We start from the raw sequence: 12,924 nt of genomic DNA, 5'->3' as shown, positions 1-12,924 counted from the left end.
CTGCCCAGGTTCCCGTCTTTATGTAGAAGGCATGATAGGATAGCCTTCATTCCTCTGTGAGACTGTGGATTAGTGTATTTACTATCCATCTACTACCAGGATTTAAAATTTACAAACTGGCACTAAAATTTTTACTTTGAGGAGGATGCATTCTGCTCATTTACAGTTCCATCTTTATATTTGTGGACTTAATTAGGCTAGCTTTGCATGACTTGCAGTCTAAACACAATGCTTAATATTGTAATTTTTTTAAATTGTGCATCTACTCATCTTCAGAGAAAAGAAAACAGATATTTTTTGACATTTCTTACAAGGTATCTGTGAAATATGTTTCCCCAAAGAACCCTCCCCCCAGCAACTGTGGCATTTTATGTTTGACGGACCACCCAAAACCTAGTGTTAAAACAACATAAAAGAAACACATTAACACACTTCTTACAAAACCTACACAATGAAACTAACCCTCTGAGACCAGTGTTAAATCTAAGAACATAAAAATGGAACTACATGTCGCAGCAAAGCAGACCTCCATGACAGCGATCCGTCTGTTTGACAGCAATATTAAGTGTTAACGAACAAGGATGTCTAGAGCTGGTTAGAAGGTTTAGCTTAGTGGTACAATTTAATGCCACAGTGGATTCATGTAGCGCTACATGCTATAACACTAACTGCTGAATATGTGGTGGTACAGACATGAAAGTGGAGCCTCATATGTGCAATTATGTAAAAAGGAGGTGAGGAGGACAGACAGAGACAGCAGGGAGTATATTTTCCCCTTCCAGCAACAAGACACGGTAGCATGTAGGGAATCCCAGTGGACAACCCTCAGCTGAGCAGGAGCAACAGTGTTAGTTCCTAAATCTTTCCTGGTTATGACTACTCAGTGTTGAAACCACAATTTCTAAACGCAAAAAACTTGACTTTTGAAATTCGAGCATCTGTTAAACTTGTAATTTTGTTTCTCATGAGGCTTCTTGAACTGAAAGTTTTGAGAAAATATATAATACAAGAACCGGTCCTTTTACCATAGTTATCTGGAGCTGTTTTTCTATATGGTAAAGTTAACAGGAACAGTAGGTTTATAAAGGTTAACAAAACACATTAGCTGAAGGGTTGTAGCTTTTGTATGCTAAAAAATGTCCATAGCCTTCTTGGGTCTTTCAATACGTCATAAAAACTATGATAAACTGAACAATGAGAGCAAGCTGAATCCTGAACAAACACGAAGCTCATGTTTAATATGAGCATCCATCTTTGTAGCAGTGCAAAAGTCAAAAAAAGGACAAGTATAAAAACTATAAAAAATATGAAGTGCATTAGATGAGTATTAAAAGATACACAGTGGGAACCAGAGATGAAGACACACTGATTACTTCACTAGATAGCAACTGTTTGTTTCCTAGGAATGAAAGTCAGCAGTCAAAAGTAATTCAATTCAATTTATATAACGCCGAATCCCAAAGTCCTAACAGAGCACTTTACATGGCCAAGACCTTAAAACATCATAACCAGACCCAAAAATTCCCTTTGAGAAAGCACTTTGAGACAGGGAGTAAAAGAACGGGGAGCAGAGCCGACTCAGTGTCTAATAAACTCTAATCTCATTAGACCTTTAACAGGCTTCAGCACAGATTTAGACAGTGAGGAGGGAGGAGGAGGTACATGGAAGAAATATAGCAAAAAAGAAAAAAAAAACTCAGCTGGTGTCAGTGGCTCATAAGAGAAAATTACAGGTGGCTCTAAAATCCCGGCATGCACTGTCCAGAAGGTTGCAACTACTTGCAGACCTGCGTGGGAAATATAGAGGAGGCAAGAGAAAAGTGTGAGCGTGTTGAGAGAGCTGGAATGAACAGACCAAAGCCCTCTTGAAAAATTCCCAGTGGAAAGCAGTAAGTATGTGTTTGCAGTATGTGGGCAGCGTGAGGGTGTAATGAAGGGGTTCAGCCGCACAGGCAGAGGTCAGCCAGCCGGCCAAGAGGAAAGGCCTCAACAACAATATGATGTCATCAAAGACCGCCAGCGTGACTCATCGACCTCAGACGAGGGAGGTGCACAGGAATTTTAATGACATCTCTCTACATAAGGAACCCATAAACAGCATTCTTTTTCTCTGAAGAAATAAATCCACTACAAAAGAGACAGAACACGCCACAACTTTATTACAAAAATAACTGAGGAACAAAAACGCTTTCCAATGTCCTGTGGGTAACTAGATATTAGACAACTTCCTTCAATCAGCTGAAAATAATACTAAATTAGAAGGCTGCGCTTTGCTTCCTGTGTGTTTAGAATTAATCCTTGAGGACAATGTGAGATAACGCCAGGAAGAAAAGGCTATCAAACACACCAGGCCTATAAAAAGGAAAAAGCAGCCCTCATTACCAAAGAAGAGACAACGACCTAATTACATCCCAAAAAGGTCAGGAAAGTATATTGTTTCACTTCACATCAGCTAATCACATAATGACACGCACACACACACACTCATAAAGACAAACACTCAAATCCTTCATAGCGTACAAAAGATACAAGCATCATTTGTACATATTTTCCTCCCAAATGTAGCCTCCAAACTGTAGTTAATGCAGAGTGGAGAATTGAATTAAAAATTAACTCTGACAGTTTTATGACAAAGGCAGAAATTATCATGAAAGACAGTCTATTTTTATACTCTCAGTGCAGGCTCAACTCTCCAGAGAGAGACAATGATAGCTGAAGATATTCACTAAAAACTCTCTCCGACTCTTCCCCTCTCTCCTTCCTTTGCTCTGACCCAACTGCTATGACACCTGAACCCTGACCTTTGACTTCCAGACAGATCCAATAGCTTTACTCGCTCTCATGCATAAAACAAAACAAAACAAAAACATAGGAGTTATCTGTTCTCAATCCGCATGAACAAAATACTATGTTATACGAGTCAACGAGCGAGAAAGGCAGACAAAACACTCATGTAACGGAGCACCACGGAGGTGAGTCATCAACCTGACTGCGAGGGCCTAGACAACCACAGAGCTACATTCAAGACAAGCCTTTTCAATCCTCTCATCAAAGAAATGCCAGGCTGCCGTGTCAAACAACTGCTGCAACCCCGGAGATGATAAGAGGAGGGGCAGAAAGTCGAAACATTTGTCCCATTTGGTCCTAACGCCTTCACTTAACACTCATCAGTTTCTGTTACTGGTGGCCTTTCCGTTCATGCGCGCGTGCGTACACACACACACACTCTCTACATGTGTCGGTCAGTCACTAGGATCAGACGCGACCCGAAACAAAACCCTGTTGTGCATCTGTCAGGCAGTCCCCAGTCAGACCAATTCTCTGGCCATATAAGAATTGGAGGTGGAGCTATCCCTCAACAGAGGAATGGCACAAGAGCTGCATCAAGCCTTGAAAGATCCCCCCCCCCCCAAAAAAAAAAAAAAAAAATCCAGGGGAACAAAAAAAGAAAAAGAAAAAAGAAGTGGGACTGAGGGTGTCACCCGGGGGCAGTGAGGCAGCTCAGTCCCCAAGGAGCACCGGCCAGAGATCAGTGAGAGCTTTGATCTCTGGCTTTTATGTTGTGAAAATGTTACACCTGCACTGCCATGTCTTTTCTTGTTCTCTGTTATCAGCACAGAGCCTTAGGAGAGCAGACTTGAGAGAGGTCATTAGTCAATAGTATGACACTGTGAAAAATCTATAGAAGTGCTCAGAAAATAGAAAACCGTATTCACAGATGACATGGGCAGCATACCCTCAAAGGGGAATCAGTGTATTAGTTTCGAATGACCATCTCTCGCTCTCCCCCTTTTTTTTGGTAACAAACAGGCTTTTCAGCACTGAGGGGAAATTCCAAAAAGCACAAACAGCTTTGAAATGAGCACAAAAGCTCTGAAGTGATACTTTGGCAAATGAGGCGGGTCCCCCAGTAGCAATTTACAGCAAGGCCTCTGATCTTCATACCTGCATGGCTCGGCAGCTACATTATCAGAGCTTTGACATTCCAGTGATTCTGCACAAGACCCTGACATCTTTTCATCTACCCAATCCTCCCTTCGTGGAGACCAGAGCTGTTCAAAGAGGGGCCCACGGGTCTGTCATGGGTGTATTTACAGCATGAAATGTAAAGAATCTAAAGAGAATTTGTTAATTAAAACATATTTTAAAACACACATCACATGTCATTTTATAGTAAACAGGCCTGGGCAGCTTGGAGAAAAGCATAAATAGCATAAATCACAACACATCATGAAGGAAAATTGCATTTTTTTATTTCCCGCTGGATTCTACGAGTGCTAGTGTGAAGGAAAGGGCTGCACAACCATGTTAAGGAGGCACAGTTATGCTGTTTTACGTTAATTGATAAATAAATACCATGTGCCCACTGTGACAGTGAATAGGGATGTGCTGATCTGATATTGCATATCAGTGACAACACACCAGATCTGTTTTTTTATGACACTTTGAGTCAGCAGAAGCAGAGGCATTACAGCGTGCAGGAAGTTTACAACAAAGGATAAAAAGGTTGGAAGTATATTCCAGTATATATTCTTACACCGACAGACTTTCTGTCAGCTCTTTCTCGCTCTCTTTAGGTTTAGTGTAACTCTTGCTGGGAAGCTTTTGCTGAACTTACAATGACATAATACACTGTTGTCAACTCTGTCATTTAATTTCACCTGTCTTTTGACAGCTCTGCTCCACAGATGATGTGCGTTTGTGTGTGAGGAGCAGCAAGGATGACCACTTAGACTGAGAGGGAGTAAAGGAGAAACTAGCACAACTATGGATGACAGCAGTATGAAGCAGCTTAATGACTCTTAACACCAACCTTAAATGTGACCAGTGAAAATAAATTAGGTCAATAACATGACCATATTTATAAAAAAAATTATTTATCTTGGTCCTGTTCTCATTTATCATTTTGCTAATCAACACCAATACTTTTACAAGGTTATTACAAAGTAACGTGTAAGTCAAGCTAATGCTCCCCTACAGGTAAAAGATTAATTTCCATCATCTTCCTCAGAGTGAGAACTTTAGCTGATTAAATTAACGCAGGTATCTGATCGTTCCCTGATGCAGATACCTCAGCACTGTATCGGAACTGAAATGAGTTAAATGTGCACTTAAAATAAACAGTCTGTAGTCATCAAATGTAGTTTAAGAAGGTGGTGGTGAAAGTCTGCTCAACTGTAGGCAGAACGTTTTGCTGACTGGTGAATGACATTGACGACTTCACAACAGCAACCAGACTGCACCGCCAAAATGAGGGTGAGGGGATTGTCTGAGAGTAAACTGATTGCACTGCTGTCTGGGGCAGTCAAATAAATCAAATTAATTTTAAAATATACTTGGATAGCCATCCATAGACCTGGGCAGCCCACCCAAATAAAGTCTATGAGCAAGTTTCCTCGTCATAGATAATCCTAGTCCTAGACTAAAAGGAAAAATTCAATGAAGATCCCCATAGAGTAAAGAATTTAGTCTAGGATTAGGTATAATCCATGTCTGGTAATCTGCATGTCAAACACTGAATATGGCATGACACAACAACACATGCCATCTTAGGTTGAACAGCTTATTTTGCCCTTAAAAATTAAACCATCATTAAACTCGTGTTTTCTTAGGCTTAGAGATTGAGAAACAAATGTTGTGTGTTGTTTTCACTCTTTCACCGCCATCTGTGTCTCATCAGTGGTATCTAAATAAAACTACTGAAACACAGACTCCAAGTCTTTCACAATTTTCTTTCTGCTCTAAATACACTTTACAAGTCCCCTCAGTGTTGCAGATAAAACAACCACCCTGTAGATCCACCCTGAATTTCACAAGCAACACTACAGCAGGGATCGCAAGAGCAAGGCTGTCTGTGGCATATGACAATGTCAGCAACTAAGAAAGGCCTGCGAGCTCTTCTTACGGGAGTAAGTCCATCTACTGTTGCCATAGAGTGCAGGATCATTTGGTGGCTTAACTATTAACTGCTCTCAATCACTGCCTTCAGTAATGTTGGGCTGCTAGTCAACTGGCTGGCTTTGGGATCACCATGATAACCGTTAATCCGCAGCAAGGATTAGAGAGCTAGTAATGCAACATGCTGTTTTTAATCCACACAGATTTTCTCTGTTTTGTTTCAGCTTGACCATAACAATGGGAAACACAGATGTGTACTCACTGAGCCATGCTCAGGTAGTTAATATACTAACCCGGACGAGGGTGCTCTTAGCCTGAGCTCGCTGGGGTTGTGCTCCCGGGGTGCCCTGGTCCCGGGATCCACTTCCATGTGCCCTGGCCATGGCTCCAGATGTACCATTTGTGCAGACTGCCGCCCCAGGGCCAACCCTCCGTGGCCTCTGCTTGATTCCATCCAAGAGCCGCACAAGTAGGATGTTGCTGGGAAGTTCATCCACGGCACACTCCACCAACGTCCGGCACTCTGGGCAGCGCAACTCCCCGCGTGAGCCAAGGATACCTTGGAGGCAACGCCGGCAGAAGGTGTGCTGACAAGGAAGAACCTTTGCCGAGGCATCTAGCCGCTCGAGACAAACGGGGCACTCGAGCAAATCCAACAACACGGACTCGTCCATTCTCTGCGTGTTCTGCCTCTAATTCAGCAGAAAAACATGATGCTGATAAGGTTTTTGTTTGGAAGCACATCAAGTACTGTCACGTCACTCCCATGCCTCGGCTATTGCCATGGCACCTGCATCAGCTGTAAAAAAAACAAAACAATAATAATAAAAAAAGAAAAAAGGTCAAGACATTCATATTTATCAACTGTATACACAAGAAATAGGTCATGGCATACATATTTAACAGACATCGCAGATGGCTGTAACAACTCTAACAATTACGAGATAATGACTTAAATTTTAACACAAACATCCACAAAGTTTGTCACGTAGTTCTCAGTGAATATTGATTCAAAGTACTTTTTACTGGGAATGCAAACTCCTACTATGAACTGAACTGTGGTTTTGGAAACCCCTTACATGCTTACATATGGCTGAAGCTGTATTGTGTTGCTTCATAATTTGAGCATCAAGCCATGACGAACCAAAACCAGTTCCAAAAAAGTCCAGTCCACTGGTATTGCATTCATCCATGCTAATCACTTCTGACAGCTGCACACTGCAGAGCAGTGAAGTCAAACTCAGGGCAGCAGAGCTTCTGCACACCTGAGAATTTCAAGTCCTTTTTCTACTTTCTATAAACAATGTGTTCAGATTTGGAAAAGATAAAGCAGCTGGAAATTTGTGTAAGCTTACTTTGTTTCTGCACACAGAAAACTGATCATGGATCAATAAGGATCAATAAGAAGAATGGATAACAGCACTGATTCCAATAAAATGCCATCCATCTTACAGGACTGGTCTCCAGCAGCTCATGTCTCTTATGTTGAGAATTATATCATGTCTATAACAGCGTTCTTAGTAAAGCCAAAGAGGACAACTGTATCAAATTCCCGTTTCTTCTAATAAGAACCTTAGTGTCTCTAATGGCAACTGCAAATCAAACGACCTATTTTAAAGGCTATTTATACGCAATGCAAGTTTACCAAGGTTACTGCATGTAAGGATGAAGATGTCTCCATTTAGAGCACACTAAACACTTCTGTTTACTGCACACTTGAAGGCAAAGTATCGGAAAAACAAGCCTACGGAGACTTCAAATGGATTATAATGAGATTATTACGGAGGAGACCTCGATTTTTTCAGAGTAACAGAAATGTTCGTGGCTCCAGGAGTCAATACTTTTAAAGCTGTTTTAAGAAACCTCATGCATAAATTTATCGGCGAGCTTAATGCCTCTGAAAATGAAATCATGGTGGGCTTATAAAGTCTAAGATTTAGTACCAATCCAAGGCATGGAGACACTGCTGCATGTGTCTTTCTATAAGAGATCTACACTCTATTTATTTATTTTTTTTAAAAGGGGTTTCTTCGTTTTGTTTTATATCTGCACTGTGATACAGAATGAATTGCCGCACTAAAACCTAACATACATAAGAGAATTGTTGCTAAATCTCGCAAAAACATTAAAAGGAAAAAAGAACAGTTTTAAGGTCTATCATTAGATTACCTAGCGGGGGACAGGAGGCCAAGTTAATCTCATTTACTCGACAGCGGATAATTACACCTGGCAAGTGTGATCTTGGATCCTCGGACCCTTTAAACTGACTGTACGGTTAACACCGCCGAGCCAGACACAAAAAAGAGAAACCTGCAGCAGCGGTGAAGCACTGAAGTGCAGTGATTTGTGTTTAAAGAGCGGAATCATGCAGGAGGATTCACACACGACTAAGTAAACCTGGTTAAAAAAAACAAATCCTAATAACACAACAAACTTTAATTATTAATCCTCATTTTTTTTCTTTTTTTAAAATGACAAAATCTTACGCTTATACCGCAACATTGTAACAAAAAACGAAAACATTACATAACGACGCTAAACAGTAACTAATTATTCTTATGCTACTTTCTTTTGAGGTGGATTATTCTCGAACTGAACTACAAAAAAGCAAATTAAACTAAGTTTGTTAGCAAGTATCGCTTCATAACAAGGAGGCTGCTTTAACGTCGTCCCCCCCTTAAAAAATACCCAACAAACAGTTAAGTTTGCGCACTTGGAAAATAAAGAGTTTTAACAACTTTAAGACACAAACAAATATATTTATACCACTCCTAAGTACTTCAACTACTATTATTATGTAATTCAGCTTACCTCTTCCAGAACAGGACTCCTCCTCTTGTTGCTCTGTATCTCCCGTAATTTTTTTTTGCCTCCTTGCTAGTTAGCAAGCCTTCTCAGATATCTACAAACCACTTCTCTGTGAGTATCCAGCAGGCAAATGCTGCCGTTTTTACCCAGACAGGTTTTGTTTAGAGGCGCACACCCCGCAGGAATCGCAGACCTCTATCAGATAGTGGAGTAAAACCTGACATGAGAAACACAATACAAGAGAGACAACGGAACTCCAGCCTCACCGAGCGCCATGCTGGTACTTCTGCTCTGCGGGACTGCTGCTGGAACAAGCCGAGAGGGGGAGGGAGTGAAGTGGCCTTCCGGTGCTGTCGGAAATGGGAACATTATGGAGGCTCAATGCACCAAGTAGGAAAATACACATCTTAAAGGTGATATAGCTGATATATAACTGGGAAAAAGTATTCCCATTAAGGTGACCAGATTCCAACAAAATTTAAAGCCAGGAGCTTTTGCAGGATTTCTTTTTCCACTGAAGGGACCAATAACGAGGCAGGGGCGGTGATAATTCTAAAAACTGCCAGGGCAAAAATTCCCAGGGGGCCCCTTCATCCAGCCTTCACTGCCATTACTTTATAAATATTCTGAAAACAGCAAAAAACGAAACAAAAAAAACCGTTTGTGAATGTAACTCTCTGTTACGGCACAGCTGCCAGAGTCAGACAGCAAAGCAAGGTAAGATTTAGGCAGCATTTAGGTGCTAGATTTCTCCACTCTCTCTTTTTCTTCTTTCTTTTTCACTTTCAAAACAATAACTTCTTTTCATTTTCACTTAGTGACTGTCATTGCTTTCATAAGGTTTGTTTAAAAACAGAATTGTTATTGCCACTTACAGTGGGAGTAAGGGGACTCAGGTGTGCCCCCTCAGGGAGGTTAGGAATCTCAGACTATCACTGCAAACCTTTCACTACTGGCCTGGTGCCCAAAACAACAAGCAAGCCTTGCATTGCTTGGTTGCCTTTTAGCACATCCTGAGTTATCCTCCTTCATGAAACTTAAACTTACAAAATTTACTACATTAATTTAATGTTTTATTTAATGTTTTTATGGAACAGAGTACACCACTGTGTGAGTGAGGAAATTTGACTATTACCAAAAATACCTTGAGTTAGAGTAGAAAAGCACTATATAGCTACCAGTATTTTTGTAGAAAGCATGGGTAGATTACCAGGCTAAAAAAAATATTAAAAAATAAACTTAAAATAAGTAGATTAATGCAGCATGCATGATCAAAAATTATGATTCTTTAAAATGTACATCACTCCAGCGTTGCAGCTGGATTCAAAAGATTCAGCAAATAAAATTAAAAAAAAAGATAACTTAAGCTTTAAAACAATTGTAATGAAGTGTAATGAAGTACACCATTTGCATCACGAGTAGAAGCAGAAGTAGATAGTGATGTAAATTGCCTCATATAACTAATTTTATACCGCTATTTGTGTTTTAATATCACGTTTCTAATAATCATCGGCTACTTCAGGATTACTACAACGTAAGCAGTAAATTTCCGAGGTGCACCAGAAGGCAGCACCAGTCGTTATCAAAAGGGCGTGAACTGAATCGTATAATGAGCTGTAATGATGTGTCAAAAAGCAGCATCTTTTCCCAGACAGAGTGCATAATAACTCCTTTTTTCATTTCACTATTCTTTCACCCCTGTGGGCATGTTTGGCTGAAAGTCGAGTTTAATCGCATAACATCTTAAATTATACCAAAATATGTTGTTGTTTTTCTGTTCAGTTACAATTTTCCAACATTAGGAACCCCTGTTCTGTCATGCAGCAATAACGGGTGAAACACTTTTACCTTTCTTTTGGCTAAGGGATGTCTGGAGAGTTATACAGGGACATCTACTGGTCGCGTTTTCACTATTTTCAAGTAGATCCAACCAGATTTATCCAACTCCTTTTACTTCAGGAGCACATACAATCCACTTTGATCTCAATTGGTCAGCATAAATATGAAAAGCCCTGCTCCTCTGAATGTCTAATATCTTTAAAAATGTGAAGAAATATTCTGAAAATTTCACATTCAATGCGCCAACAACAGACGGATAACAGCTTGTTTGTTTTAGTTCTCAGCAAGTCTCACAAACATCTCGTTGGAGAATCTCCTCCAGATTTGATGGTCGTCTGGTATGGACCTCAGTTGTAAGTGGGATTCAGTATCTAATATTCACTTTGGTCTTCTGAAGGTGGTTCTTCACCAAGATGTGCGATGTGTGTTTTGGATTGTTGTCTTGTTAGAAGATAAACTGATGACCAAGACCCAGTTTTGTTGTTGACTATTTGAGTTTTTCTTTCAGAATCTTAACATTATCTTCTTTCTTCATGATTCCTTCCACCTTGAAGAGAGTCACAGTTCCAGACACATTGAAGCATCCACACAATGAAACGCTCCCACCACCTTGTTTCACCATGGGTGTTCTTTCTCCCTTCCTTCTCCTAACATAAGCAGCGTTTCTGTGGCCAAAGAGCTTGAGTTTTGTCTTGTATGACCAAAGGATGTGCTTGCAGTATTCATAATCTTTCTCTAGATTGTCCTTAGCATACTTCAGAGTGGCTTGAAGTGGATTTCTCCAGTCCTCACAGTCATTCCTGTGCAGGGTCATTGTCTTATTTGAGGCTACAATTCCTGACTTAACTAATTAACTCGTGAGTGTCTTGGCAGTCGTTGTGGGATCTTTAGACACATGTCTCACTACTTTCCTTTCTACAGTCTTAGAAATCTTTTGTCTCCTATCTCTGCCAGGCTTGTCAGTGTGAATAAAGGCACAAACTCTTCACATGCAGAGTTTCATAAACAACAACAGTAATTTATATCTTTATAATTCAAACAAATTGTCTAAATGTAAAAATAGTTTTTATTGTAATGTTGGCACTTCATCCCGACATGGGGTAGAGCAATTTAACTCAAAAACATTGAATAATTAATTTCTTTATTGCATTTTTCACACTTTACAAAGCCATCTAATGGGCCGAACTGGAGCCCCCGGTGGGCTGGTTCTGTCCCCCGGGCTGCATGTTTGACGCCTCTGTTTTAACTTTTATGTAAAATACTTTTTAGTCCTGAGCTGAAGTTCTGATGCTTCTGTAGTTTTATGACACTGGGATGATATTATCCTATCTTTTCTTGAGCCAAAGGCAAACTGATGGAGCCATCACTGAGTCATATAAAAGAAAAAAGGCGAAAGGGAGATGGAGGACATATCTCCAGAGGTGCTGCTTTAACCATTTATTATAAGATGTACATTTGAAATGGACCTTTGACTCGTGATAACCTTCTCTGCAAACATAGAACTACTTGAAGGAGAGAAGAGCAAGCGAGACACAGCCAGACAATAAACATGTGATTTATTTTTATCTTTTGGAGGACACTGTATATTGAGCAAGAGGGAGAGATGAAGGCGAGGGAGAAAAAAGGCAATAAAGAAAAGAGATTTATTCAGAGGTGGCGCTCCTCTGTCACATGCAATCCCACGGGAGCTGGTAGAAGCCCGCAGGTCATATTTCCTCGCCGTAAGGAGGCTGCACTCTGCCCCTCCACCTCCTCCCAGACAATAGCCCGTGCACCTCCTTTTCAGCTTGACCCCTGTGCATTACCACACACTCGCATTCAGAGACATTAAATAATGTTATTCGGAAAGACAACGGGAATGATTTGTACACACGGAAAGGCAATAATCCTTCATAATGACTGCACCTGAGGGCAGAAAAAAACCCCATCACTGCACACACACATGCAGAGCTGCACATGATGAAGGGGACAGCTGTGCTTATACTTACTGCTTACTGCTTATAAATGGAAACGAGGAAAGCAGCAGAGGACATGACAAGACATATGTCCCAATTTCCACGAAAGGATGGGCCTTGACAGAAATATTGCTCTCTCTTGTACAGTCCATTACTGTAAATAGATGTGCGAGACACAAAGTATTGAAATACAGCCAATACCAGAGAAGAAAGCCATTTTTTTATTGGCAAGCACAGATTATAGAGTTATTATACGTAGTGTTGCTCACCAGTTGACATTTCACTGTCTTAATTGAAAGCAGCCCAAATGCTTTAAGCCTAATGTGCTCCTAAGATCAGGACTCTCACATCCAGTGATCTTCATTTGTATTACTTTGATGAGGCTTTCAAACTTACTAACTCAGCCTGAGGCAACCTGCTTTCA

General features: G+C 40.6%; 1 protein-coding gene across 1 annotated transcript in view; it reads right to left on the bottom strand.

Moving 5' to 3' along the window:
• sh3rf1 (SH3 domain containing ring finger 1) overlaps positions 1–9,009 on the bottom strand; it is a 52,916-nt gene extending 43,907 nt beyond the window's left edge. The window contains exons 1-2 of the mRNA XM_084920981.1: positions 8,710–9,009; positions 6,192–6,697 (exon numbers count right to left, since the gene is read on the bottom strand). Coding sequence (XP_084777107.1) covers positions 6,192–6,572 — 381 coding nt within the window. The 5' untranslated portion in view covers positions 6,573–6,697; positions 8,710–9,009. The remainder of the gene's footprint in view (positions 1–6,191; positions 6,698–8,709) is intronic.
• Positions 9,010–12,924: the final 3,915 nt, after the last annotated feature.

This window comes from Perissodus microlepis, chromosome 23 (assembly GCF_051167445.1).
Source record: "Perissodus microlepis isolate ML-2025 ecotype Zambia chromosome 23, ASM5116744v1, whole genome shotgun sequence".
NCBI classification, from domain to species: domain Eukaryota; kingdom Metazoa; phylum Chordata; class Actinopteri; order Cichliformes; family Cichlidae; genus Perissodus; species Perissodus microlepis.
Note: the sequence above shows the minus strand (reverse complement) of the source record. Positions and strands in the feature narration are given on the sequence as shown.